The sequence below is a fragment of the Coloeus monedula genome (genome assembly GCF_965178545.1).
Source record: "Coloeus monedula genome assembly, chromosome: 2".
Lineage (NCBI taxonomy): Eukaryota > Metazoa > Chordata > Aves > Passeriformes > Corvidae > Coloeus > Coloeus monedula.
The window spans coordinates 48,187,038-48,214,837 of record NC_138782.1 but is presented as its reverse complement, the minus strand read 5'-3'; the positions used below and the strand labels follow the sequence as shown (position 1 = coordinate 48,214,837).

Genomic DNA, 27,800 nt, shown 5'->3' with positions numbered 1-27,800 from the left:
AAGTCACTGATCTACTGTGGCTAATAGCAAGCGTAAGGCTGCACTGATTGTTTTATCATCAGAGCCTACAAAATCCAGTTGGTGATATTCCTTGTAAAGTCTCTGATCCTGCTAACCAATGTATGAATTTTGCCTTATTGTATAGTCAAGAGCTAACAGATTATTATCTGGATTTTAGGTGCAAATATTGGACTGGAGGAAGCATTTTACTTATACACATGTGGCCCAGACTTCACATCTATAATGCCTTGTAAATATGGCAAAACATTGTCTGACTTCTCTAAGTACATAAGTAAAGAGATTCTACAATGTGAACAAATTAAGGAGCTCTTCATGGCAAAAAAGGAAGTGGATGTTGGGCCTTTAATTGTAAGTTTCTACTTAAAAATGTTCCTTAATATTTTAGAATTGATTAAGAAAGTGGCAACATGTTTCCTGCTGTCTCCCAAAGTGCTTCATTGATCAAAGCAGAGAGGATTGAATCTTCCTCTCATTAAAATCACTGCAGGGCTCTTCCTACTTATTTTAATGGGAGCTGAACTCCACACAGGGTGACCATTTCATCTTGCTTTAGGTTGGGTTCTGAAAATTTCTACATGTTCCAGCATCTATAAATAATACTGCACATAAATCATAGTGGATAAACAGGCACCTCCAAAAGCTCTAGAATGGATACGTAGCTCTTCCCTCCATTTGTGTAAAGGTAGCCAAGGACTGCTAAGTTAACCTTTTAAGATTAAAACTGAGAGGAGAAATGAAGATTTATCTGGCTTTAAGAAAGCAAAAGAATTCATCCCAATTCCTTGAAGGTTTTGAAGGGAGTAGGTTTGCATCAAGTTTAGCTGAAAAGTCATTTTCCAGCTGGCAGATACTGCTTTTGTTATCTTTTCCAGCTGAAACAGCCCTGCTAGATTCAGGTGCAAATACTCTTAGGCTAGAGGAAGAAAAAATAAAACTTGCTTATCAGTGAAGCCTGCTATATTCTGGGAATTCATACGCTAGTAATTCCTGCTGTATGAATTGTTCCCACTAGAGGGATTTTCCTGATTTCATTTTGTGGGCAAAGGATCATTCTGTCTCAATGTGATCCTTGTAAACAATGGTACTAAATTTTGAATAGGTTAAGAAGGAATGAATGGGATAAGAGCTTAACAAATCAGTCATTCAATTTATAAGCTTATTTTGCCTTACTGAACACCAAATAGCCAGAGAGAACTTGTGCTCAAGTGATAAATTAATCTTTGCACTTTTGCATAGAGTGCAAGCTGCTTAAATGAAATTATTTCTCTGTTCTAAATAACATCCAAATAAGATAATTTTACATGTCTGTGAAAATAACTTAGTTCCTTTCCATAGGAGCTTTGGTTTAAGTCTCTTCATTAACAAAACTTGTGTTGAATTTCCCTTATGGCAAAGCTGAATAAAGAATAAAATTAAAACAAAAAACTGGTGGAGTTTTTAATAAGCATCAGTATTTTGGCTTGCTACTTTAGAAAAGGAAACTATTTACTCATTGCCTCTATATGCTCATTTTGTTTTAAGTTTTGTCGGTACCTTTGTTTTTTATGCAAAAAAGTTATGTAATTCTTCAGATAATGAGAGGGGGATCCTCAGTGAAATTTCTTAGCATTTTCTTAATTTTCTATGCTTTAGCTATTGCATGAGTTAGCTAACATTTGGAAATCCTGTCGCGTTTTAGTGTACATGCATCCACACGCAACCTCAGTGCCTGTTAACGCTACAGTAGAAATGAACTGCCACAGTTGTTACAACTTGCTGTTAGGTGACTTTTGCCTTTGGCTTTTTTGTGTCCTTGGTGTGTGTGGGTTTTGGTATTAAATTTGTAGAAAAAAATTTAAACTCCTTTTTTTTTTTCAGGAGAGTCTTGCTGTTGTTTATACCACAAGCTGCCCTGGTCAGTACACCATATACGAGCCTGTCATTAGACTGAAGGGTCAGGTGAAAACTGTACCTTCTCAGAGACCTTTCAGTTTGAAAGAAGTTCAGAGCAATGTATTGGACTCTCATCACCTAAAAGCACTTCAGCCAGTTGAATATAAAACTCTGCAGAGTATACTACATGAAATTGGAGGAACTGGTGCATTTGTTTTCCTCTTTGCTAGGGTAAGGGGAGGGGTGTGTGTGTATCTGTTCTCCCATATAAAATTTTCCTTGTATCTTGGGTAGAAAATCATTGTTCTAGCTGCCTTGCTCTAGTCTGCATGTGATGCTTTTCTGTTAAAGAGAACTTGTTGAAATATCTGTGGCATAAGACTGCATCATGCAGGTTGTCTTAAACTGGAAATGTAATTATAGTTCTATTGCATTATGGCTTTTATAATATTGCCAATATGTAAGATGGGGTGTTACATTCTGATTTAGAAATGAGGCTTTTAAATATCAAAAGAGATTGTTTTTAAGGGTGTTGTAGAACTGATTATATTTTTGGTCTCTTTTGAGGCACCTAAATTCATTGCATATCTTTAACCACAGGATACTCAAAATGCAAGTATGAATAAATATGAAACTACATGGTATGCAAAGCTTTATTTTTATCTAATGACTAGTGAGAGCTTTTTGGTGATAACTGTTCAGCTGTGTTCAAAGGCTTATCCTAATAAAAATTGCAATTTGAAAAATAGGAAGGCTGTAACTTAGTTACTGCTTAACTGTGGCCTTTACATGGAGAGGCTAATATTTGTGCTAGCAGTCTCTGAAGTACTACAGTTAATACAAAATACTAATGTAGGCCTAAGACTTGTCTGATTTGTGTGCCTCTGGCATTGTTCTGAAAGGTATGGCAAGAGTAGTAACAAATGCACATTAGATATGATTATAAAGACACTGCCTGTTGTAATTTTACCACTGATAGTGAAATCTGAGGAGAAAATCCTAATCCATGTTATTGTATTATGTAAATTTATGCTAAGTATCTTCTATAGATCCTGCTGAAGACTGTTTGCATCAGTAAGGCAAATAGATCAGCTGTGAGACAATACAGGTCTTATAATACAGGTGTATAAATGTGTAAGTGCAGCAGAATTAACAGGTACATGTCAAGGGAACCTATAGGAACTGAAGTTCCATTAATGTGAGATTTCATTCTTGTACATTTTTGGTAAAAATAGTAGTTGCTCTTGGGATTCAAGAATTGTAGAAAGCAAAGAGGGGGAAAAGGGTTCATGGTCTTCATCTATCAAATTGCTTGTCTCTTTATGGATAAAATAAAACTTTAATGTTTGACATTTACAGCTAGACTTAGTCTAGAACTTCAGGAACTTTTTTATAGCTTTCCTTAAACACTTAAGAAAAATACTTTTTTCAGGGCAAACAGTTTATTCTTATTAGTGGCTCATTTATTTCATGACCTTGTGACTTTGTAGTATGGCAAGTACCTTCTGCTTAAAATTTATTTAGAACAGATTTTTTTTTTTTAGAAAGGGGTTTTTGTAATGTGACTTCTATTTCCATAGCAGTAATTTAGCACAGTAGAAATTAGCACCTCAAGCATAATATCTGCATGTACACACATAGACAAAAGAGATTTAATCCAGAAGTAGTTATTTAGGAGTGCAACAAAGCTTTTCTTCTGGATGTTTCTCACTTAAACTGTCTTATTAAATTTGCCTTTTCCTCAGGTAGTAGAGATTAGCAGCTGTGAAGACACTCAAGCTTTAGCACTACAACTTATACTATCTTTAACAAAATACAATCAACAGAGAATACAGGAGATGGACAACTGTAATGGTTATTCTATGATTCATCGGGTGTTGATCAAACCAAAATGCATTGTTGGATTTCGCATGTTGAAGGTAAAGTCCTCTTTTAAACCTGGTATTTTGTTCAATATTAGGACAAAAAACTTCTCTGTGATTTTAATTGTATATTTGAAGCTGCTTTTACAAAGGCAGAACAGTGATTTGAAGCAAGTTTGGTGTTGACCAGGTAGATATGTCTTCTCTATCAAGAGTATGCTGTCTCTTTAAAGATGTTTTTTTATAAATTGGATAGAACAAATGTTTTGTTTTGATACTCAAAAAAAAAAATCCCCCCTTTTTAAGACTCTCCTTGAAGGATGCTGCAGTGATGAGATTCTCTATATAAATGAAAATGGGCAATTCCAGCTTGACCCAGATTCTACTGCAGTTATTCAAGATGTCCAATTGTTAGAAAAGCTGCTGCTTGACTGGAAGATATGGTCTAAAGCAAAGGTAAATACTTTAATTTTGGAAATACTTCAGGTCTAATATTCAATATTTAAAAACAGTATTATCAGCTCTGAAATAAATTTTAGAAAATTGTAGTAATTAACTAACAACTACTACTCCTCCAGTTACTAACATGTAACTGGAGAAATTAATGTTCCTTGTTTTTCTTTGAATAGCTGTTTTAATATCAATCTCCCATTATCAATGATGGAGGTAGCCTTAGTGTATTAAATCTGTAAATGTGATGCATGCATATGACTTCTAAGTTGAATTGATAAATTTTTTTGTGGAGAAACTAAGGAAGACCTGTTTTCTTTTGGAGTTAAACTGTTGAAAATAACCATTCAGGGTTAATATAGCTAAGAATGTACAAAACTAATTTTAGACAAGTAATTTTTTTCATAGCTTAATCATTAAAACATGCTTAATTTTGTACAAACATGACTTTTCTGATTAGTTTCTAACCTGTTCTGACCTGACCAGTTGCATTGATTTAGTCATCATCTTAGGTGTAAAACTAACTTGACTTTGTGTTTATAGTTTTTTGTTGGTTTTTTTCCCTTGGTGTGTAGACTCACAAATATATTTTTGAAGCTACATTCCTGTTTTTTGTTTTTCAGCAAGGTGTTTGGGAAACCCTGTTAGCAGCTCTAGAAATCCTTATCAGAGCTAACCATCACCAACAGATGTTTAACATTAAACAGCTATTGAAAGCTCAAGTGGTACATCACTTCCTGTTAACTTGTCAGGTTCTGCAGGTACTTCCACTCTGAAATCCTACTTTGTGTTTGGCAAATACCCATTTTTATTTGGGGAGGGTGGTGTAGAAGGGACTAAATTCTGTAGCAAACTTTGAGTAGACTGCCCTCTGTGCTTCCAGACTACTTCCATCTTCAACAGGTGTTGTTGCTGTAAACTGGTACAGTTCCTTACTGGGTGCTCTATTTACTGCTGGACAGAAGGGACAAGAGCTTGTAACCATCTGGTGTGATTTGGAAACCTAGGTACCAGGTTACTTGCACAGCCATACACCTGCAGGAGCTGAAATGAACTGTCCCTTTTATGTAGAAACACCTGAGATGTCTTGTGCTGGTTCTTGTCTTCATTACTGAAAACCAGATAGTGTGCAGTGAAGCTGTCTGTGCCATATCTCATCAGAGCTAATGGGGCAGCCCACCCGTAGTGCTCAGTCTGAGCACTCATCTCAAAATTTTGGTACAGTAGTAGCTTCTTCCCTGGCATGGAAATAGCTACGCCAGAAAGGACTTTAGGGAAATGCTTCAGTCCTTTGATAAACATTTCTTAAGAACATGATTTTGAAATGGTTTCCTGCTTATAGTACATGTATCCATTTGTGAAAATATGTATTGTAATCCCTTTTCTCTGCACTCTTATTTTCTGTCTTGCATTCCTTTTTATTCTGAGTTTCTCATTTCAGTACATGAAATGTATTTATTGGTTTTTTTCTCTTTTAATGATTTTTAAATAGATATACTTTTTTTCATCATTTTAATATCTGTAAATTTTTTTTCCTTCATTTTTATGTGGTTTTCCTTACTTTTGGAACTTTTAAGTGGTATAGTTAACTTTTGAAATTGTATATTAGTGCAAATGCCTAGATATAGAATGTTTCATAGTATTTCTTCTGTCTTTTTTGCATATTGGGGAAAAATTAATTTCTTGATTAAAAAATCTACTCAAATTGGTCAACAATGACTTGGCAATTTTGTGATGGAACAAAGGTGAAACTACACAAAGTTTTTTTCTTTGAAAAAACTTACTCAGATTAACTTCATTTAATCTTTTCCTACAGCAGTCTCAGTTAAGGTGCTTGGATATCAAAAAAAGAGGTAAATTTAGAGAAGTTGGAAAGAAACAAGATAATCACCATGCTCACCTTACAGTGAAGTTTCCCACAAGTTTCTTGAAATTTTGTTCTAAAATCCATATACATAGATTTTTTTCAGCTAGGCATTGTCTAACTATATGGAATGCTTGATCAAGCTGAAGTTATAAGTATAATTATCAGTGAATCTCAAGTGTGTATGTTTATAAAAAGGGCTGCTGAAGTGGAAATACAGAAGACTCAGTGTGGTATTGTTCAGAAAGTTATTAATATGTTTGAGTTACTGCTTTTGGCAACTATTAGTTTCTCTACAAATATGTAATCCAATGATAATAAACTGTACTTTCAATCGTGATTCATGTCCTAAAGTTCCAGCATTTCTTGACAGAGCAGTATAGTATGCAGATGTTAATTTTTCTGAAAATAACTTGCATAACATCTGCAATATTTGGTGCATGATGGATTTAAATAACATTCAGAAGGTACAGTAGCTCCTCTCAAAATTAAAGAATACAGCTTCATTAGCTGAGCTTCTTTTCTTGTCTGTTCTACTACAGCATGACAATTGAAAAAAAAAAAAAAAACAATTTGTTAAATTAAAATTGCCAGTAGCTTACAGTTGTACTACTCTTTCTTTCTAGGAGCATAAAGAAGGACACCTTACATCCCTGCCTCGGGAGGTTTGCAGGTCATTTGTGAAAATAATTGAAGAAGTACTTGGTTCTCCCCCAGACCTGGAATTGCTGACACTGGTCTTTAATTTTCTCTTAGCAGTTCACCCTCCCACTAATACATATGTTTGTCACAACCCTGTCAACTTCTACTTTTCCCTGCACATAGGTAAATATGCCACATTTAGCTAGAAATAAACAATAAAATAAAAATCTTGTCATAAACTAATATCTAAAAGAAAAAAAGATGTGCTGTATTTTAATGAATATCTATTAAAAAATATTGAACTGTTGGAACTTAATACTATAGACCAGTTTTAATTTTCTGAGACAGGTTACAGTTAGACTTTGTTTGCTTGGTTTACTTTGAGAGCTTTCTTCTGTCTAGATAATTTCTCTGGTGGTTATGCCTTTAACTTTCTTTAAAGTTTGATGCTGCTAAATAGAATGCTTAATCTTAGCTGCCTTTCTGGACACATTTGTCTGCAGGCAAATTTAGAAAAAACATCTAGCTTACCTGTAAATGGAACTTCTTCAGAAATGTGTATTTGGTCCTTCCTGCACTTCTTTCTTGTTTCTTGTTACTGAATTCCTAGAAAAATAATCAGCCTGAGGAGCATTTTTAGCAACTGATTAGTTGCACTGCAGGATGTCATTGTCAGGCTCCTTCAGTTCATTGCATACGAGCTACTGGCAGTGCTTGTGGGCTCTGAGGGGTGCAGACCTAGAGCAACAGCTGCTTTAATATATCTGTGCTGGATCATCATGTTGGCAAAATGATGTGAGCTTTAAAAATATTTCTTGCACTTCTTAAAAATGTGAAACAATGTATAGTTCATGCTTTAATATTAGCATTGTACAACCTAGGCTATAATTTATGTAAACGTGGAAAGCATCATCCAAGTTTGAAATATTTTCTCCTTTTGCAAATACCTGTGTACCTCCAGTTTTAGTGATCAGTTTCAAAGGCAGCACAGTTGTGCATATTTGTATCTGTCTTCTAATACTAACTGTTATAAAATTCTGAGTAAGGGGAGAATGCATGTTTTGATACTTGAAGCCTTTTTAGGCTGTTTGAAAACAGTAATCTGTTTTTGATATGACAAAGTCAGTTGTCAATGCTGTCAGTATGTCTGCAAGGACTGTCTTTAAATATAATTGCTTTAGTACATCATTATATTTTCAGTGTTCTAAAGTAAATTTTGAAGTTATATCACTAAACCAAAAAGTGCTTTTTCTCAGTCATTTGGATTTGAGCACTTCTCATTAGCCTCCAGTGATCAGCTCAAAATGTAGCCTGGCTACTATGAGTCTAATTTATCAGCAGTGCAAACATAAAAAGTTTCTATGTAACTTCCCCCCTTATCTTTTCTTTCTAGATGGCAAAATTTTCCAGGAGAAAGTTGAATCACTTAGGTACCTGAGAAATTCCAGCAGTGGTGGAAAGTCAGTAGACAATTCTGCATTTGTGATTACATCTCCAACTGGATTTACAGCTTTACCACTGGAAGGTAAAACAATACTGGAAAAACAAGGATGTTAAAACACACTTTTTTGGCAAATGACTAGAATGCCTTAAAGTGTTACTTTCCCACAGATATTTCTTACAAATCTCCCCCTGTCCCTTGGAGCTTGATGCCTGAGCAGCAGAGTAAGACGGATGGAACAGAACATGCTACCTAAACTGCTCCTCATTCTTAAGCTGAAACAAATTGCCACAGTGATGGCTCAGGCAGTGAAGTGGACCAGATAAGCTGAATCATTTCATTTGTTAAACAGACCTGCTAGAGATGTATGAGAGCACCCTGACCTGGCAGCAGCTGAAGTAGCGAGCCATAGGCAGCTATCTGATCTGGGTAGAAAGCATTAAGCTGATACTTTTTGTGCATAATCCTTCACATCCATCCATGTATTTCAGTTCATGTGTGACTGGCTATATTCTGTGTATCACAATGTAACACCTTTACAATTGATATCTTGTTGCTACTTTATTTAGGAAAAGGAACTTGAGTCTTGAAGCACTACTTCAGTTGAAACAATGTTTATTCAAGTTTTCTTAGTCTTTTTAGTAAAGCGGTGGTATAAAGAACATATCACAGTATTAAATTGTGTGTGGAATCAGTCCTTTTCCCATATGGAAAATGTATGAAATCTCATTCTTCTAAATGAGTGCTTTTTTTTTTTTATATCAGTATTTCCAGATTGTTGTTGAATAGAGATTATTCGTATGAGCCAGAGGAATACTCAAAATAATGTTTTTTGTGAAAATAGATGTTTGAGTGTTTGTGCTTCCTAATTTTAATTTCAAAATTATATAAATTATACATTTATTTATATAAAATATTATATTTAATCAGGAACTGTAATAGTGATAGGACAAGGAGTAATGGGCACAAATTAAGAAGGGAAGTTTAGATTAGATATTAGGAAGAAATTTTTCAGTTTGAGGGTGGCAAGACACTGGAACAAGTTGCCCAGGGAGGTTGTGAATGCCCCAACCCTGACAGTGTTCAAGGCCAGGTTGGATGAAGCACTGAGCAGCCTGGTCTAGTGGGGAGGTGTCCCTGTCCATGGCAGGAGGTGCTGGGACTAGAAGACTTTTGAGCTCCATTCCATCCACTTAACATTGCATGATTCTATAAAATATCTGAACTTGTATGTGCGTTAAATAGCCTGCTACCTGCACGTGGCTCTGCAGTCTACCTGCTAATGTGTGTGAAAGCTTGACTGTAAGACTGTTGCAGCTGTGTAGATCTCCCCTGTTGTGTGAAGGCCAGCTTGGTCAGGCTGTGTTGGCACGAGTATGTGTGTATGTATATTCATGCATTTCCTTCATATATATCTCACTCATAAAAAAATACATTCCTGATGCATCGTCATTGCGCCAGTACTAACTGGTTCATGGTCTTCAAAATACTTGTGAATGAAAAAACTCCTTTTCCTAGACTAACAGGAAACTTCTTCTACCTGTCTTGTATACAGACTACTTCCCCTCTTAAAACTATATTTTGTTAAAGACTTGTAACATGCTCTGAAAGTTTGACTGTTTCAGGTCAAAAGATGCAGTTAAAAGCAAGCGCTGTTAAATAAAACATGCACTTATTTGTTCTAATTTGAAGTATGTGTAAAACCTTAGTGCAAAAGGGTTGGTGAGTAGTATTTTGATGTCCACTGAAATACTGCAGATTGGACCTGTTACACAAAGCTCCAAAAAGAACAACCTGCTCTATTTGACCCTGCTTTGTGCAAGGAGTCTGGTGTAGACACCTCCAGCTCTGCCCTCCACCCTCAGTGATTCTATAGACGTTCCTGCTGAGGGTTAGGTGGAAGGATCATAACTTAAATCTAGAAACTCCAGTATATTGGCAACAATTACATTGCATTTTGTTTCTTTCACATTTGTGCCTTGCTAAACATATGGCTACATAGTAGTTTACTATCTCTACTTTGATTAACCAAATCTGAGCTGTGTTAGGCATTGAATCAGTTTTGCACATAAAATTAACTTGGGTCACTGCAATTTAAATGGATGAAGAGCATAACATTGAGAGAAAAGCTGGGTATTAGTGTGAAAGGAATGCTGATCGTATCCTTATTTCTCTAGGGAGCACTTCCAAGGCTAGTGTACCGCAGAAGATAAGCTCTCAGGCACATAGAAGGCTTTCTAAAAGCTTACCAGCATCACCTACTTCCTCACCCCAAGTTCATCGAAAAAGACTTACTGAAAGAATGGCAAGCAGTGTTGATGACCTGCAGATCACTGGTGAACGTGACTACATTGATCTTCAGGGTAGAATTGGTTTTGTAGAAAGTTCTGAAACCATGAGGAGAGTACAGGAAGAACTCTTCCTTAGCAGCTGTGAGTCTGCAAAAACAGTTTGTGACTCAGAGCTAACATCTGCTGAAACATTTGAGGATATTGCAAAAGAAGTAGAGTTATCTGAAAATACATTAGAGAGTAAAGAAGCTGATGCCGACCTGAAAGGTAATGAAGCTGGTGGTGGTGGTGCAGCTGAGGCATTGCTACGGCGTCCAGACAATCTGAAAGGACTGCCTTCGTTTCAGAAGGGTCAGAGTAATTTTGCAGGATTGGGCTTAGCATTCTCTGTTCTTGGAACATCATCAGCCATTGCTCGCTGGCCAAGCTTTGCTGACCAGAAGAATGTACTTCCTGAAGACTGGGACAGTCTTGCTTTTTCTTCAGCCAATGAGAATACCCCAAAACCATCTGAAAGCCCTGATGACAGGTAAGTGCATAAAATAATAAATTAACATGAGCTTTAATTTTACAGTTCTTGGTCTTGATTACTATTCTCTAAAATTTCGAAGCCTGAAATGTAAGGGAATGTTTCCAATGGCTGTCGTACACAAATTTTTAAGCTTTTAGTGTATGTTGTTTCAGTTTTTGCTGTATTTACATAAAATTTTAAAATCAGGATTTTTGCTATGTACAGTAGAAGTGGGAACTGCTCACAAAAAAAGTAGTTCTGGTCAGAACTACTTTTTACTATCTGTCATCTAAAAATAAGTGTTAATGAAGATTGGTAGTAGGAGTATTGGAGAAATGATGTCTTCCAAATTTCTAACCCTTACCTTCTTCCTGTCCCTCAAGAATTACAACTTTGCATTTTTAAATTTTCCCTGCTGTAGACCATAAATAGTGGTAAAACATATTCCTCTGTTTTCAGATGTGCAGAAGACTATCTTGTGCTTATCTGTTGTGGATTATATGATCTCTTGCGTGGAGTTCTCCTAATCCTACCAGATATCATGCTAGAAGATGTGATGGACAAACTTATCCAACCTGATTATCTTATAGTTCTGGTGAACCACCCATCTCCTCTCATACAACAAGGAGTCATTAAAGTAGGCCTATATCAAATGTTTTCTGATAAAAAGATGTGAACTGGCATGGTTAACATGTTGGACATGTGATGGATTTTTAATATTTTTGTTAAGCTTTCTTCAATTTTCTGCATCTATTTCTGTATTTTAAGATAAGTTTCCACCCCATGGATTTAAAAAAAAACCCAACCAAACAAAGCAACATAAACACAGACTCTTTGAATAGATAAACAAAGTCTATAACATAAGCCAAAGGCCTTAAGAGTTTATGATGGCATTACCAATGTAAATGGAAGCAACAATGTAGAAAGTCAGTGGCACAAAACACAATGCAGTAGGTTAAAAAGTGCTTGCACTTTAGTTTGGCGTTTATCAGAGTTGACTTTGAGCTATTCTGAGGAGTCATCCACACATTTGTGGACTGAAGATGGAGTTGAGGCTTTACAACATTTTCAGAGATTTTTGTAGTATTAAGGACAGTGTTCCTTAATGTAGATGAAAAACTTTGAGTAGATTTCTATTTTAATTTGAAGAAGAGTAAGACTGTATGGCTTTATTGAGAACAAAAGTCATGCGTGCATTTGCATGCACACCAAAGTGCAAGATGGAACAAATGTAAGAAGTTTGAGTGTTTATGTATCCATTTGCTAACTGTGTGATTGCATCTGCCCCAAACTTTATGAAAAACATAGGAATCTTCAGATCAAAAATATATTATCAGATGTTGATTGTAACAAGGACAGTGTAGATTGCAGCTGCAATAGTATAATTGATGTTTTCAATCTTGAATTTTAAAAAATGTTATTTCAATCACAGACAACAATTAACTTTTAGGGCAATTATATTAAATGTTTAACTCTTACACCATAATTATGCATTTATTTTTAGTTGTTGGATGCATATTTCAACAGAGCAAGGAGGGAGCAGAAGGAGAAGTTCTTAAAGAATCGAGGCTTCTCTTTGCTAGCCAACCAGCTATATCTTCATCAAGGGACTCAGGAAGTTGTAGAATGCTTTTTGGAAATGCTTTTTGGCCGCTCTGTTGGCTTGGATGAAGAGTAAGTAATGCTGTGTTTTTATGTCCCGTAACAATGTGTGAGTTACAAGCAGTGCACTTTGCTGGTCAACAGCCATAAAAAAAGTTCCTTCAAAACTATTTTGGTATGTTTTGCTTGCTTAACACTGAAATGTATTAAAATCTTTAGGGCTGTTGTGTGGCCCTTAAACTGTTTGCAGGCAGCTTCATCTGATGGAGGCTGTGAGCTGGGATCTTGTAAACACTCAGACTTTCTGAGTGCCTCAGAGGCCTTTCACTCAAACGTTCTGTAATCAGTTTAACTCTGTCTCTGATCCTACATGATACAGATTTGTATCCTTAAGTAATAGTCACTAGACTTCTGCTCTTGGATTTTGGAAGGTGATTAAGGAAAAATCTTGATGCCACGTCTGCTTCCTGATCTTGGCTCTAGATTTAAATGACTGTCCCTTTTAGGGAAAATCCCAGAGATACCCCATTTTCATGAACCAAAGAGCCACCTCATATTGACAGTAAAGGACATTATCTTTAAGCAGACAGCTATATAAGTAAATGATATTTTTTAGAATTAGTCTGACTAAATGCTTGTGCAGAAATCACATGTGTAAATATAATCAGTGCAAAAGTCTTCCAAAAAGTTCCTTCTCAATTGCTGCCTCTGCAGGATTTGTAGCCATATTACTTCTGCCTCTTGACCTGATCTTCACCACTCAAAAACTATTCCTGTTTAACTGCAATGTTTAGTCATGGCTGCTTAATTTGCCCCAAAACTGTTACTTCTTCAGGATTTGTTATGAGGCTGGAAAGGTAATTCTAATGTCCCAAATTTTTAGGATTGTGTATAATAATCATACGATAACTATTATAACTAGGCTGATAACCTTACAATAGTAACGCAGTTTCTTAGTGCACCAGTAAAATAAGGTCTGAAGCACTGCTTTGCATTCTGCAATCACAATAAGCCAGGTGCTAAACTTAAACTTCAGCAGCAACAGATACAGGATATCAAACCTGACAGTCAGTATATTGTTATATTGATGACAAGCTGTATTTGTTTTCTTGATAGTGTCTGTGTTGGTTGTAATAGTGACTATTGGAAAGGTGATGCATCCTTTTTCTACACTGATTAAAAACCCTTCTATTTTCATGAAATCTATATTGTAGACAGTTGGTAGTTAGCTGGAGCATCAGATTTAATTTTTAGGCACTTAATTTCTTTGAGGCTCTATGAAAAGTTTATTTTTCTCTTACTGGATTTTTTAGTAGATAGGTATTGATACTACAGCAAAATGTAGAAAATTACCATGGATATCTTTGCCAAAATACCAGTACCTGATATATAACTGGTATTCCAGTTGCATGTACTATTTTTTTAATCAGGCTGTTCTTTAGGATGCCACTTACTCATATTTCTGGTAACAGATTTGATCTGGAAGATGTCAAGAATGTCGGACTCTTTCGAAAATGGTGTGTCATTCCTGTTCTGGGTCTAATAGAGAATTCTCTCTATGATAACGTTCTGCTGCATAACTGCTTCTGTCTCCTCCTGCAAATCATAAATTCCTGCTCAAAAGTTGCTGACCTACTGCTTGATAATGGTTTGCTCTATGTGTTGTGTAATACACTGGCTGCTCTCAACGGACTGGAAACAAAGTGAGTATTGTTTCTGTTGCTATCTATTCTAGGCACAGCCTTAAGGCTCACAAGAAAGTACTGTATTGTCTTTTTTCTACTTTCTGAAATTATCAGAGAGCATGTACAAAATAATACTGGGTTTGAGCTTTTCAGCTTTATTTATATCTGTAATTTAAAGTTAATGTTTAGATAGTCAGTTCAAATAATGGAATATAAAATGTTCTTTCCATATCTTAAACATTCAAGGAAAATGACATTTTAAAATGTGATTTTTCTCACAGTCTGCACTTTCAATGCTTTTCTTGATAAAACTGATCAGTAAGATAAAGGCCCAGAAAACTATAGCATTCTACTGTACCTATGGTCAATATCAAAACTGAAAAGTCTCTCCTGTACTGTCTGTGATTTAATATTTGAGATTTTGAGTAACTTCAATGACTTTATTAGCTATAAAGATTCTGTACTTTAAAAAAGGTTATAGAGGGAACAAAAGAGAGACAGGGTTTTCTTACTTTATTCCATTAGTTGGTATCCTGAAGAAATGGAAAGGTTTCCTTTTTACCTCAATATAGTTTTTGTTCAGCATGGTTACAAAATGAGATTATCCTGATATTTTTTTGAGAAATACAGGATTTCAGACTTGTTCTTTAACTTAAAAGTCTGATAGTAATACATCATTGCTTTTCCAATAAAACTGTGCTGCTCTCAACATTAGAATGCTTCAAAAATTTGCAGGCCTCCAATCTGCCAGAGTTAACACTGAAGAAATGTCTTGAAATACAACTTTCTAGTCTTCAGCAGTAACATTTTTATATGAAGTACAATGTAATACTAGGTACAGCGGGCAGAAGTAACAAGGGGAATAATAATGGGTCTTGTTAAGAGTTACAGTCTACTAGAATTGTCATGTTTCTGGTAACTACAACTTTGTTTGCAGCATTCCCTTGAATGACTACAAGTTACTTGCATGCGATATACAACAGCTGCTGGTAGCAGTTGCAATTCATGCCTGCAGCTCCTCAGGTTCTCAATATTTTCGTGTTATTGAAGACCTCCTTGTGCTGCTGGGTCATCTTCAAAATAGTAAAAATGCAAGGATGCAAAGTAAGTTCTCTGCTAATTTTTGGGGTCATGGGACTGGAAAAGTAAATCCCTTCCCCATTGTTTTTTGTTTAATATTCCTGCTGAGGGAGAAGGGGGAGTTTTCTGGTGATGCATCTTTCTCTTCTAAGTCATATTCAAATTAGTAGTTTTCCTTAGGAGCCTGCCTTGTGGTCAAGAATTGTGTACTGCTAATCTGAAAAAACAGTGACTGTAAAAGTTCTTTAAGGATATTTAAATGGAAACATTCTGTGCAGTTTCATGTAGCTTGTTTTGGAGTAATCAAATTCAATGGCTTTTGTATGAGAACTCATTTCTGTAGTGTTTGTATCTGTGGAATAGTGAGCTGACTTTGTGTGACTCCTGTGGAATCTAGAGTTTTATAGCCCTTGACACATTTTGTGTTTTGACTTGTTACAAACATCTGGTAAAAATTCTTGAAGAGTTGTAAAGCAGGTCATGTATACTTTTTATGCCTCTCTCTCTAGATATGGCAATTGTTCTGCAGTTAAGAGTTCTTCAAGCAGCCATTGAATTAATAAAAACCACAGCAAGCCAAGATGCTCAGGAGCAGGCCAGCTCAGCCCCATCACCCTCAGCACCACATCGCACAATGTTTCAAAAGCGCAAAGGCATCGCGGGTGAGTAGCGGAAGCGTAGCATTCTTGTACTTTCTCCTGTATGTATTACTTGATGGTTCCACAAGGTTACCTTCTTTTGGGATTCTCTTAAATTTGCAAGTTGCTTAGTAAAGATGCTTTTAAAGTGATTCATAATGCTTGTAATAGCCAACCTCACAGTAAGATAATGCCAAAATCAAGTTAGTGCTTGTAACTAACACTGCTATGATGTGAGGATTGCTTTGTTGCAACAGCTTTTCATTAGAGATCATCCTGAAATAAATACCTGCCACTCCAGATTTATACTTGGAAGTGCCACTGTGGTTTTTAAAACCTGTGTTCAGTTCTAGCTTCAGCAGTAATACTTTCCCAGTATTCAATAGCTTGTCAGTCCTTCTGTAGAGGTTTTGGAGTTCTCTGGCTGTAAGTTGATTTTGTTTGTTTCTTACAAATGAAGCTGCATTAAGGACTTCACAGAAGATACAATTTAACAACCTGTCAAAGACTTGTTATTCCCTGTTTACTATGGGAATGTTTCTCTTGAGATGGTCGTCTTTTGAGAACCCCCTTCATCAACCTAGTGAAATGTTATATACATATATATTAAGTATAGTGAAATGTTTTTATATTAGTGAACTTGGCAAAGCACTAAAGGTAAATAGAAATAGTTATTTCCAAAAGAAGGAAGTACAGTAAAGGCCTGCCAGTTCATTTCAAGAAAATTCTGAGGAATATTCTTATAAGTTAGATACTGTGCTTCTATTAGTGGCAATAGGTATGGTACAAAATGTGTTTGATATGTCTGGCCCATCATTTGTGCTGATGAACCCACTCTGCAATATGTGATATTTTGTTGCATCACTAGTTTTTAATCCTTTATCCAATTTATACAATAAAAAGAGGAATAAAAGTAGTGTGTTCCATATTTTTGTGCAAAAACATTTGAAGTTAAATGATAAATCAGATCTTGAGACTAACTCATTTTGTGGTATTACTTATTATTTGAAATTTATATATTTATTATCAAAAAGCTTTAAAAATTAAAAATAAGAAAGACAAAAACACCCAGTGACCCTTCTGTTCCCTTTGATCTTGATGTATTTCAAATGTTAGTTTCCTTAAATGATGTGAACTCTTTGGATGTAAGCAGTTGCTGAGTGATTGAGTTTTTCTACATTTTAGTAGAATTCTATTCATGCTTCTCTCCTTAAAGGTTCCAGGAAGTTTTCACTTGCTCAGTCTGATGCTCTGCTGGTGAAAATGCGCTCACTAGCAAGTGAGGAATTCAACATGATGATGCAGCGGAGAATGAGCCAAGAAAATCCTATCCAAGCCACTGAGTCTGAGTTTGCACAAAGGTTACAGAGGCTGACTGTTCTGGCTGTTAACAGGCTCATTTATTTAGGTAGGATTTCCTTTTGTTTGTTTCTGTTTTGATGACAAATGAATTCTTGCTTTTGCAGTGTTGAAGTGTTAGGAAAGTCGTACTATTGACACAAGTTTAATGGATTTAGCCATAAAACATCATTCTCTGTGATTTGTTTCTCAGTATTATGTAACTGGCAATCTGGGTAATGTTTTTTATCTGAATGAACTGAACAGTTGTTTTATTTCTACATTAGTCCATTCGTGTGTTAGCTGCCTGAATTATTACCTGAAGATTTAATTGCCAAAGGGAGCATCTGCTCTCTTAAAATGCAATTTTTTAATGAAATGGCTACATTAGTTATCAAGGCTTGATGACTTCGAGAGCTAGTTCAAATTCTGCAAAAGCAAGAGAGAATAAATATGGTAAATATATCAGCAAAGACAGTGTTTGATATAATTAATATACAAATATAATCTTGTACTTTCTCCTGTATTGTACAATCTTTTAAACATAAAGGATTGTAGGATTATCATGCTTGAGATGGTACTGATCAATATGTACTTCTTAAAATTTAAGCCTCTACCGAAGAGTGCCTTGATGTACTGGGTATAACAGAAAATACAAGTCAAAGCAGACTTTCAACATCCCAGCTGGAAGTTCCTGAAGAAGAAAGCCAGCAAGAACTGACTAGCAGAATAAATCCTTTTCTTAAAGAAATGGTCAAAATGTTGGTGGAAGGAATCAAAGTATCCATTGTAAGTAATTAGATGCTCTCCACATTGAAGCATATTTCGTAAGATTCCTTTATTAGGAACTTTCATGCGTAGTGTATTCAGTCCATAAATGCTTTTCTTACTGCATCTCCCCATTCAAGTGTGGCTTTAAAAACCCTGTTCAGCTTCCCAGTTACTCTTCAGTTGTAAAATAATAAATTGATCTGTTCTGATTTTTTATCTTTACATGTAGCAAAATTCTGCTTGAACAAGAACACAAAACTTAAATAGACTTTCTTGCACTAAGCAAATTTGCTTGGTGTTTTAAACTTCAGCATTTAGGTTTGCTGAAGCCTATAAAACCAGATCTTCTGTGCCTCCACAGGTGGTGATTTTCTGAGCAATTTGTGTTTATAGTATTTTTTGGAGTTGGGAAGGACAGATTTCTCTTTTTTTCAATTCCTTCCAAAGGGCTGAAAGTCTTCTCTTCTAACATACAGGTGTTATCTTGTCAGCCTTTCCAAGGTGATCAGTTTTTGCTTGGATAATATGAAGTGTGTTATTACTCTTTCTTAGGTCATCTTTGTAAAAGTGGTTCTACATAATTTTCTTTCTATCTCAGAAAAATTACGTTTGATAGATGGATTATCTTTCCATTGTGCCATACTTGTAGTACTTTTCAAAGATGGCAAGTTTCTTTTTGTGAACACACACATCTCCTTCCAAGGCGTGGTTTCTAATCTTTTGAGGTAATCTGTTCAGAAACTGGTGATTAATGTAAAAGGGCTGTTGATTAAAATGAGCAATCAAAAAAACCCTCTGTTTTTTAAATCCTCTACATCACAATTTTCACTTTCTGGATTGTTTTAGTTGAATGCCTTTTAACCCATAATAATAATCACTGTACTAAATTAAAACACTTATTTTGGTAGATAAAACTTTGTCTTGTATTTTGATCATATTAACTGTGTTTATTTTGTAATGTGAAAAACTTGGTAGAAGTAAGCCCTAACTGTGTAATATTAAAAAGTTGTCTCCATTACTAAGGGCACCAGCAGAATGAGCACTCCAAAACAGCAGTGGAACAGGATCTTCTTGTTATGTAAGGACACATTCCGTACGCAACTTGGGAGGCTTCTTGTGCATAACTTGTCTCCTGTAAGGCCGCTGCAGGAGAGGAAGCAGGCTTTGGAGATGCTACATGAAGTAAACCACCAAGAGATTTTGCGTGACTGTCTTAGCCCAACTTTGCAAGTAAGCTCAGGAGTGTTTGAGAGAAGTTTTTAAAACCTCTATTCAATTGTTTTAGATTTTACAGTTATTTAGAACTGTATGTGCCTAGTTGTTCACTGCTATTTTAGCAATGTTTAGTGACTGACAATTGGCATACAAAAGGCCTGCACGTACCTCTGCAATTGCTGTGCTGTCTTGAGGACAGATAGAATTAAGTCTGGGTATGTTGATGCTGTTCTGCATCAAATGCCTTCCCTGTAAAGGAGATTATCTTTAAGCAGACAGCTATATAAGTAAATGATATTTTTTAGAATTAGTCTGACTAAATGCTTGTGCAGAAATCACATGTGTAAATATAATAGTAGAGACAAAAGGTGGTATGAGTTTTAACATGAAGGATTTTACTGAGGAAGGTAGGAATTAAGGTACCCTAAAATAGCAAATTAAGGAAGAAATTATCCTTGCTTTGGAACTCTTAACTGCAGACTTCCTGAAGCTTGTAAGAATTGATTTCAACTAGATTTTAAGAAGCAGTCAATCCTCAACCAAAGCAGTACTCTCTCTTTCCTTACTTAGCCTTTATCAGTTCTTAAAGTGCGATTGTGTATTCCATTTTCTTAAGTCAAATAGCTGAATAGGTTCTCCCTGCTTTTCTGAGTTTGTCAGAAGAAAGCTTTTTTTAATTGTACTCTGTTAGTTCAAGCTTGAGAGCAAGCATTTCTTAGAGTCACAGGGAGAAAGCAGGTAGGAATGTTGCAGTTTGAGATCTTCAGGAACTGCAAGAATGAAATAAGACATGCCACAATTTGAGTCACTGTATACTAAGAAGAGAAAGCATTTATTGGATTCATTTATAGCACTCATATTTCTGATCACGTATACATTATTGAAATAAATAACAGTTTTACCAGGAAAAAAACCCCTTTTACTAGCAATGGCTTCTGTGTGGGAGCGTCATGTTGAGTGCATTTAATTTATGGCTTGTGTCTGCTTAACTTCATTATCTGTCAGCTCTAATTTGATTAATCAAATGAGGTGTAGCATTCTTGGCAGGAAAAATTAGAAGTCTCTGGCACAGATTTCCTGAAGTATAAACAAGGCTGCAGGAGCTGAGTACTCAGGGAGAAGAAACAGTTCTCTTGCAAGCCATTTGAAAAGTCACAAGATGCTGGGGCAAATCTTATTATGTGAGGATAAAATTCAGCATGTTTTTCTAGTTTTATAAAAGTTTAACCATTAAAGCTGACATTTTTTAAAATTAGAGAATAATTAGTAGAAGAAATCTGTGCAGTCTGCCTAGAAAAGGGAATAAAAGCAGAGGGGAAAAAACTGCTCAGTGTTGTCAAAATGAGAGTGACCATACATCTGTATTCCCCTCTTTCCTTCTTTTCATCTTCTAGCATGGGCCTAAATTAGTGCTCTATTTGTATGAGTTAATGCACAGTCACAGCGATGGGATGACCAAAGAACAGCAAAGATCGGCAGGAGACTTAATGAATACATTGAAAAGTTGTGGCTATAAATGCATTCCCCTGAGCCCACGACCAAAACCAGATTTAATAAAAGCATTGAAAGAGGTTTGTGAATAAAAACTTTGCTTTAAAAACTGGGTGTATTTGAGACAGTTGTCTTATACGGGATCAGAGTTTAACTGCAGTTTGTGGTATTCTTTGGTGCATGGCTTATGCTTTTGGGAATTCTCTTTGGGTTCTAAATATTTGTGTCACATACACTCAGCACTTCACAGCAAGCTCAGACATTGGTTAAATGTATTATTTAATCCAGATGAAGATGGGAGTTCATAATAAGCTACTAGTATCTCTTATTGTCAAGAAAATTTTTGATTTCTTGCAAAGAGAAAAATTATATATAAATATAATAAAATGGCAGTAACTGAAATGAAGCCTTGCTGGCTTTAAATGCTGTGAAGATATCAGTTGAACAGTTTTTTCAGTCTTCCTTTTTTAAATTGGCATCACCTTTAGCTTCTCCTTCCTTATTTTGTCCATCTGAGAAAAGAAAGTAATGTGTAAAACTTCCATTCAGGATCAGAAGAAATATGAGATGGAAGAAGGTGTAAACAGAGCTGCTTGGGAGAAGACAATGGCTAATAATCGACAGAAGTAAGTACCTTAAAGGGGCTGCAAGAACTCTAAGAAATGTCCTCTGTTCATCACTTTCCATTGCAAAGTTGCTTGTGTGGTTATTATGGATGGGGTTTTTTCAAACTAGCAGCATCACTAGCTTTCAAGCTTTTAAGTTTACTGTTATATTACAGGCATATACATTTTGGTAGGTTGCATAATAAATGGCATTGTGTGAACCTCAGAATACTGAATTGGTTTTTTCCACATTTGGCATTTCACCCTTAATTTTACGACTACTGCATCTGTCCAATCACTTCTCCTGTTGCTGTGGTCTGTGCAATTAAATGTCCCTGCAACTAACCCTGATTTTCAACTAATAAAATACTGTATTCAGTATACAATTTGAATACTTTTGTGACCTATGTAGACTGCTGCTCCTTTTTGTAATTGTAAATTTCTGTACATTGTAATTGTAAATTTCTGTACATTGTGGTAGATTGAGTTTTCCATTAATTTACATTTCAGGCTTTGCCATAAAAATCAGATTTGAGATGCACACACAATGTGCTTTAAAGTAGGCAAGTGCAGTAACTGTAAAGGTCAGCTCAGTCAAGTCCACACAGACAAGTGTTAAGACTTTATTATGTTCAGTGGCTTAGGAGATTTAATCAGTGGTAAATTAGTGTCCTTACTCCAGATTTTTACTGTAATGAGTATACATGAATTAGTCAAGCATGGTAATATATAGCCATTGATCTTCTGACTGGCTTGTCTTGTCTTTGGACAAAAGTAATGGTTTTTTTGATGGCTAAGAAGCAGAAGGTGTCCATGAATCTCATGTAGGCTAAGTTGCTCTGCATCTGCTGTAACAAGAATTCTACATATCTACTGCTAAACTGATTGTATTTTATAAGGCATATTGGTGTCTTTCCCTTTTCAGTGTGTTTATCTGACATTTTAAAACACAACTCTCCTCCTCAGTCTCTTTCAACGTCTAGATACAAAATCTAAAGACATTTCTAAAATAGCTGGAGACATCACACAAGCTGTGTCGCTGTCACAAGGAATGGAAAGGAAGAAAGTAATCCAGCACATCAGGGGAATGTATAAGGCAGAGCTAAGTGCCAGCAGACATTGGCAGGAACTTGTTCAGCAGCTTACCCACGATCGGTGAGTTTTCTCATCTCGATGAAAAAGTGAGAGAGACTTGATGCCTGACATGCACTTCTCATGCTACTCAGAGGCATGTGAAATTGAGATGATATTAAAATTAGAATTACTTTTGCTAACCATCTGATAGTAAGACTTGTAAAAGACTTGATTTTTTTTTTTACCCTATCTTTTTGGGTGAGTAGCCAAGTAGTATTTCTATGCCATTTAGACAGGTTTTTTTTTTTCATCATATACATTTTGCTGTGCCCACTAAAATGAAGAGTGTCCTAAAGTTTTCATATCTTTCCCAACACAGATGGAGTAAAAAAAATTTTTTGGGGTAATGTTGCTCGTATTAGCATCTAGATGCACTGTTCACTAAATAGTGTAGAATAAAGGATGTTAATGTTGATAACAAACCAAACTGTTATTTTCATCACTGCAGAACTAGTATTATCTCATGTTTGCAGCAGCAGAGTTTTCAAAATAATGTTGGATGCATTGTATTGCTGTTTTCATTAGAGTAGCTTCAAGAATAGTCTTACAGCAGAAGCTTGTAAGAAGTTATTCAGTGCAATAGTACATGAAAATAAACTACAGAATTTAGTCTCAGTATTTTTTCAGAAGTAATTGTCCTGTATACTACTGTGCAACTTCTATCTTTCTAGTAGTTGAAGAAGAACAGAATTAATAAGTGCATATTCTGCCTCTGCTGCCAAACTCCTAACTTTTTTTTTTTTTTTTTTTTTAAATTTGTCAGTGCACTCTGGTATGACCCAGTCTATTACCCAACTTCTTGGCAACTGGATCCAACAGAGGGCCCAAACAGAGAGAGGCGCCGCTTGCAGAGGTGCTACCTAACTATTCCAAACAAATACCTTCTCCCAGACAGGCAAAAACAAGAAGGTAATTAAAACATCTTCTATGCTGGATGTAGTGTAATGTCTGAATTGTAGTGACTCTTGGTACCTTATTATTTGTGATTTCTTTATAGGTGTGATTAAAACTCCATTGTCTTACTTATTTGAAGACAAAACACATTCTTCTCACTCCTCTACTGTAAAGGACAAAGCTGCAAGTGAACATATAAGGTAAGTTTTGGATAGCACTTGCTTCCCTTTCTTATCTTTTCCTAATCGAATGAAACAGCTGTCACTTTTTTGTCTAAATAAACTATTTTTTTTTAAATGTAGTGGGAAATGAGACAAGTGACAAAAACAGTAGGCTTCTTGCTTTACTCTAAAGCAAAATACTAGAGCTACCAAATACCATCTGGTGTGCTGTGGATAGGACTTTTGTGGGATAACCTGACGGGATATCTGATTTTCACTTAGTATCTCTGACTGTCCTAGATATCTGTGATCTGGTAGGTCTTTCCATCAGTGTTCAAAAGCAAATTGTGTTTTCATCCTCTCTGCTTTTATCATTGCATTACTCAACTCTGCAGTTGTGTCTATTTGCCACCTGTTAATACAGCCTAAAACACATCGAAAGAAATATACATGCAAAATAGACTAATGAACAAGTCTAGAAAGTTGAGGTACTATTTTCTTTTCCTCTTTGGGATATGAACCATTAGTCACATTGGACAGTTTTTCTTCAGCTGTAACCTTGGAGGCTGTTGGCTTTAGTGAGGAGGTTGACAGCTGGACTGACAATCTGAGTCAGACCTGAAGCCAGTAAGAATTTACCCATGAGAATATTACAGTGAAATCCACAGAGAAGGCCAAGAAGATAGTCAATGAGAGAAGATGTTCTGGACACAAGGGGAGGATGTTCTTGTTATGGGACATTGAGAGTGTACAAGGAAGAGCTTGTGGATAATATGTAGCAACTATGTTTTTGCTTGTGTAGCTAATTGTTTTACTGACTGAATGGTCATTGTTTGTTAGACAGCTTTGTCATTATTTGCTAAGCAGCCAATCTCAATTAGGCCACAGCATCTGTGAAAAGGTATAAGTATAGCAGTAGAGAAAATCAAAAATCTTTCTACCTCTCTCGACTATGGATTATGACTAGTGCGTGCTTTTATGTCCGCCTCAACAAAACCACACTTTAGGTTGGTTTTAGGTCTGCTGAAAAGTACATAACTCTGTAAGGATAGGCATTACCATAATCCATAAGCATTTCCACTTTGAAATATTTCAGAGTTAATAGAAGATGTGTAAGTGTAGCACCTTCTAGAGAGACTGCTGGTGAACTGTTGCTAGGTAAGTAGAATTTTCAGTCTTTATAAATATATTTTTGGTGTAAGATTCTGCTGTATATATAAACCTGACTAGTTTTTTTAAGTAATTGAGCTGTTGCCTGCCTTCTTGTGGATTAGATACTTTATATGTCAATTTTGCCTTTGTTCTTTACTGTTTGCATGAGTGCTGTTTGAACTGCCGTTGAGTTTTAAGATCTGCAGACCACTTGCTAAAATATGTGGAATGATAAATTGTATTTCTGTTAAGTACTGTCTTGCCCCAGGTGCTATTCTTAGCATTCTTAACTCTTGAATAATGTTTATATAACACAAAGATGCATTGTGCAATATCATGTACGTTTTTATAACTTTTTTGCTGTAGGAAAATGTGGCATGTATTTTGTAGAAGATAATGCTTCAGACACAATTGAAAATTCGGTAAGTGTCAGAACATGTTGTCCAGCTTTAATTTTTCCAGACTATGGCCATGAGTAGCTTTCTTCTTCAGCAGTTTGTGGCAGTAGCACTAGAGTTAGAGATCTCTGGACAAAGCCAACCAAACTGATTAGTTTGGTTTGTGTTGCATAGCCCTGGCTAGGGAATTGGTGGTGATAGAAGAAAACAGGAAAGATCTGGGCCTGGGACTGGGAGGGAATGAGGAAGGAGTGATGTGAGAGGCTTCTGCACCTTGCAGTCCATTGCTTTGAGTTAATCAGCAAATGCACAGAGTTTGCTTTGATCTGCACCTGAGAACTTGCCTTAGTGGAAGCTGGAACACTCTGAAGTGCAGAAACTCAAAAGTTTATGAATTGTGCTGTGCTCCACAGCATCTGAATCTTGAATTTTACATTATATATGATGTTCTAGCTCTTCCCTTATTCAAGAGGACTATTTCATGAAGGAAATGGGAACTGACCTAATCCTTCTGATGTGTTAATTGTTTATCCATCCAACAGACATGTAAAAGTAATCAAGATATGGATTGCATTCCTGAAAGATTTTAACTGCTTTTACAGAGCTCTTCCTTGCATCTACTAAACAGACAGCTCCTGTGGTTTAGGATGCTACCAGTCCTTCACAGAACTGTCAGAGCCGGGATTCACAACAAAGCTTTGCTTGCTCTGATTGGCTGTCCAGTATTTTAGCTTAAGAGCCAGTGAAAATGTGGCATTGCTTGCTAGCGCTGGATAGGGAACTGGAGCAGCTGAGGAGCATGTGTGATGTTCTACCCACTGCCTTGAGGAGAGTGGAGGATGGGGAAAGTAGCTAAAGAAGATCACAACAAAGTATTAAAGCATTGCATTAAAATTAAAGTTTGCCTTATGATATGCTGTATTGTTATAAACTGGCTGCATTGAAGGGTTTCTTGTTTGGAAAATCCACTATTTAAAATTACTTTTTAAATTGCAAATTCTACAGAGTTTTCATGGAGAAACTGAACCAGCATCATTTTCTTGGACCTATGAGGAAATTAAGGAAGTTCATAAGCGCTGGTGGCAGTTAAGAGACAATGCTGTGGAAATCTTTCTAACAAATGGCAGAACTTTACTCTTGGCTTTTGATAATACAAAGGTACTGTGCACCAATGCAGAGTAATGCACCAAAGCATTTTGCTGTGTCTTTATAACATGTATATTCATGCCTTAGTTTTTAAAGAGACCTGTTGCATGGACTGTTGCTGCTAATTAAATTCTGCCTAATACCTTTGAAAGAACTTCTCAGCTAAACTTCTAGACAATCATAGGCATGTTGTAAAACACATCTCTGATATAGTAAGACATTAAAGAATCTTAATAATCCTAGACATTATTCTATTACAGTAGATATCTGGAAATAGGTAAAATGAGAGAAACTTAGTCTTGATAGTTTTAACCTTTTAAATTGTGTGATTAAAGGTGTGGTATTTCCTTCTAGGTCCGTGATGATGTGTACCACAACATCTTGACTAACAATTTGCCTAACCTTTTGGAATATGGAAACATTACTGCTTTGACCCACCTGTGGTGCACAGGACAGATTACTAACTTTGAATATCTGACTCATTTAAACAAACATGCGGGCCGTTCCTTCAATGATCTCATGCAATATCCAGTATTTCCTTTTATACTTTCTGACTACACCAATGAAACGCTGGACCTAAATGATCCCTCGGTATATAGGTAATATGAAATGCTTGAAACCCTTTTTTTCCAAATACTTTAACTGATCACCCTATATAGCTTTTTAGCTTTGTTGTACTAAACTGCAGACACGCACAAATGGAACTATTCAGGGACAAGCCTCATCTGTAATAACTTGGGCTTTTACAGTAAGTGGCTGCTTTGCCTGGGATATTGAAATAAAACAGGTGTGTAGATGCAAATGGAATGTATTGGACTTGCCTTGTCCTAATAGGATATGTATAGTTCACAGATTGAACATAGAAGCTGTATGTTTAAATTCATATGATTACAGACTTCCTGGCCAATTAGCGAAAATTAAATAGGAAAGGAAATAATATTGTAAAATACTTGGGCAGTTACAAAATCAGTCTTCATTGTGAATGGATTTGAGTGAATTGTCCCACCCTAATAAATTTCTGTTAAGCTGATTTAACATTTGTCTGCACTAAGTCTGCCTTTATACGAGGCCTCTGATTTGACTGAGGCACTTGGCATTTGCTTGCCTGTTACTGTGCTGTGGATCTGAGTTTCCCTTTAGCACTAACTAAAAGTTGTTCTTTTCTTTTCTGAACTTTCATGAAAAATGTTATGTTTTCCTTGTCCTTTTCATTACATTAAAGGCATTATTCTTAATATTGTATTATTAAATTATCTGTGTTAATATTGTAATAAAAATTACAACATATCAGTACTGCTTCTGTTGCAGAAACCTGGTCAAACCAATAGCTGTGCAGTCTAAAGAAAAAGAGGATCGTTATGTGGATACTTACAAGGTAATTTGGATAACTTTTTCTTCTTGCCTTTGTCCCATGTATAAATGACACAGTGGCTTTAGTTTCTGTAATGTATATTTATTGGGGAAGAATAAACCACAAATACAGTATTTCCTGGCTACAGAACTCTTATTTCCAGGAAACATTTCCTGGGAATTGTT

The 27,800-nt window shown here is 35.9% G+C and overlaps 1 protein-coding gene across 1 annotated transcript in view; it reads left to right on the top strand.

Annotated features, from left to right (window-relative positions):
• LYST (lysosomal trafficking regulator) overlaps nucleotides 1-27,800 on the top strand; it is a gene marked incomplete at both ends in the record, with an annotated part of 61,996 nt that overhangs the window by 20,950 nt on the left and 13,246 nt on the right. Inside the window, 26 exons of the mRNA XM_082277002.1 lie at nucleotides 179-369; nucleotides 1,879-2,124; nucleotides 3,639-3,812; nucleotides 4,062-4,211; nucleotides 4,829-4,966; nucleotides 6,696-6,894; nucleotides 8,105-8,236; nucleotides 10,330-10,972; nucleotides 11,414-11,591; nucleotides 12,459-12,628; nucleotides 14,029-14,259; nucleotides 15,179-15,345; nucleotides 15,831-15,983; nucleotides 17,176-17,367; nucleotides 17,908-18,086; nucleotides 19,092-19,298; nucleotides 20,678-20,854; nucleotides 21,324-21,400; nucleotides 22,346-22,534; nucleotides 23,277-23,422; nucleotides 23,511-23,607; nucleotides 24,665-24,726; nucleotides 25,087-25,142; nucleotides 26,124-26,276; nucleotides 26,619-26,863; nucleotides 27,573-27,639. Coding sequence (XP_082133128.1) covers nucleotides 179-369; nucleotides 1,879-2,124; nucleotides 3,639-3,812; nucleotides 4,062-4,211; nucleotides 4,829-4,966; nucleotides 6,696-6,894; nucleotides 8,105-8,236; nucleotides 10,330-10,972; nucleotides 11,414-11,591; nucleotides 12,459-12,628; nucleotides 14,029-14,259; nucleotides 15,179-15,345; nucleotides 15,831-15,983; nucleotides 17,176-17,367; nucleotides 17,908-18,086; nucleotides 19,092-19,298; nucleotides 20,678-20,854; nucleotides 21,324-21,400; nucleotides 22,346-22,534; nucleotides 23,277-23,422; nucleotides 23,511-23,607; nucleotides 24,665-24,726; nucleotides 25,087-25,142; nucleotides 26,124-26,276; nucleotides 26,619-26,863; nucleotides 27,573-27,639 — 4,619 coding nt within the window. The remainder of the gene's footprint in view (nucleotides 1-178; nucleotides 370-1,878; nucleotides 2,125-3,638; nucleotides 3,813-4,061; nucleotides 4,212-4,828; nucleotides 4,967-6,695; nucleotides 6,895-8,104; nucleotides 8,237-10,329; nucleotides 10,973-11,413; nucleotides 11,592-12,458; nucleotides 12,629-14,028; nucleotides 14,260-15,178; nucleotides 15,346-15,830; nucleotides 15,984-17,175; nucleotides 17,368-17,907; nucleotides 18,087-19,091; nucleotides 19,299-20,677; nucleotides 20,855-21,323; nucleotides 21,401-22,345; nucleotides 22,535-23,276; nucleotides 23,423-23,510; nucleotides 23,608-24,664; nucleotides 24,727-25,086; nucleotides 25,143-26,123; nucleotides 26,277-26,618; nucleotides 26,864-27,572; nucleotides 27,640-27,800) is intronic.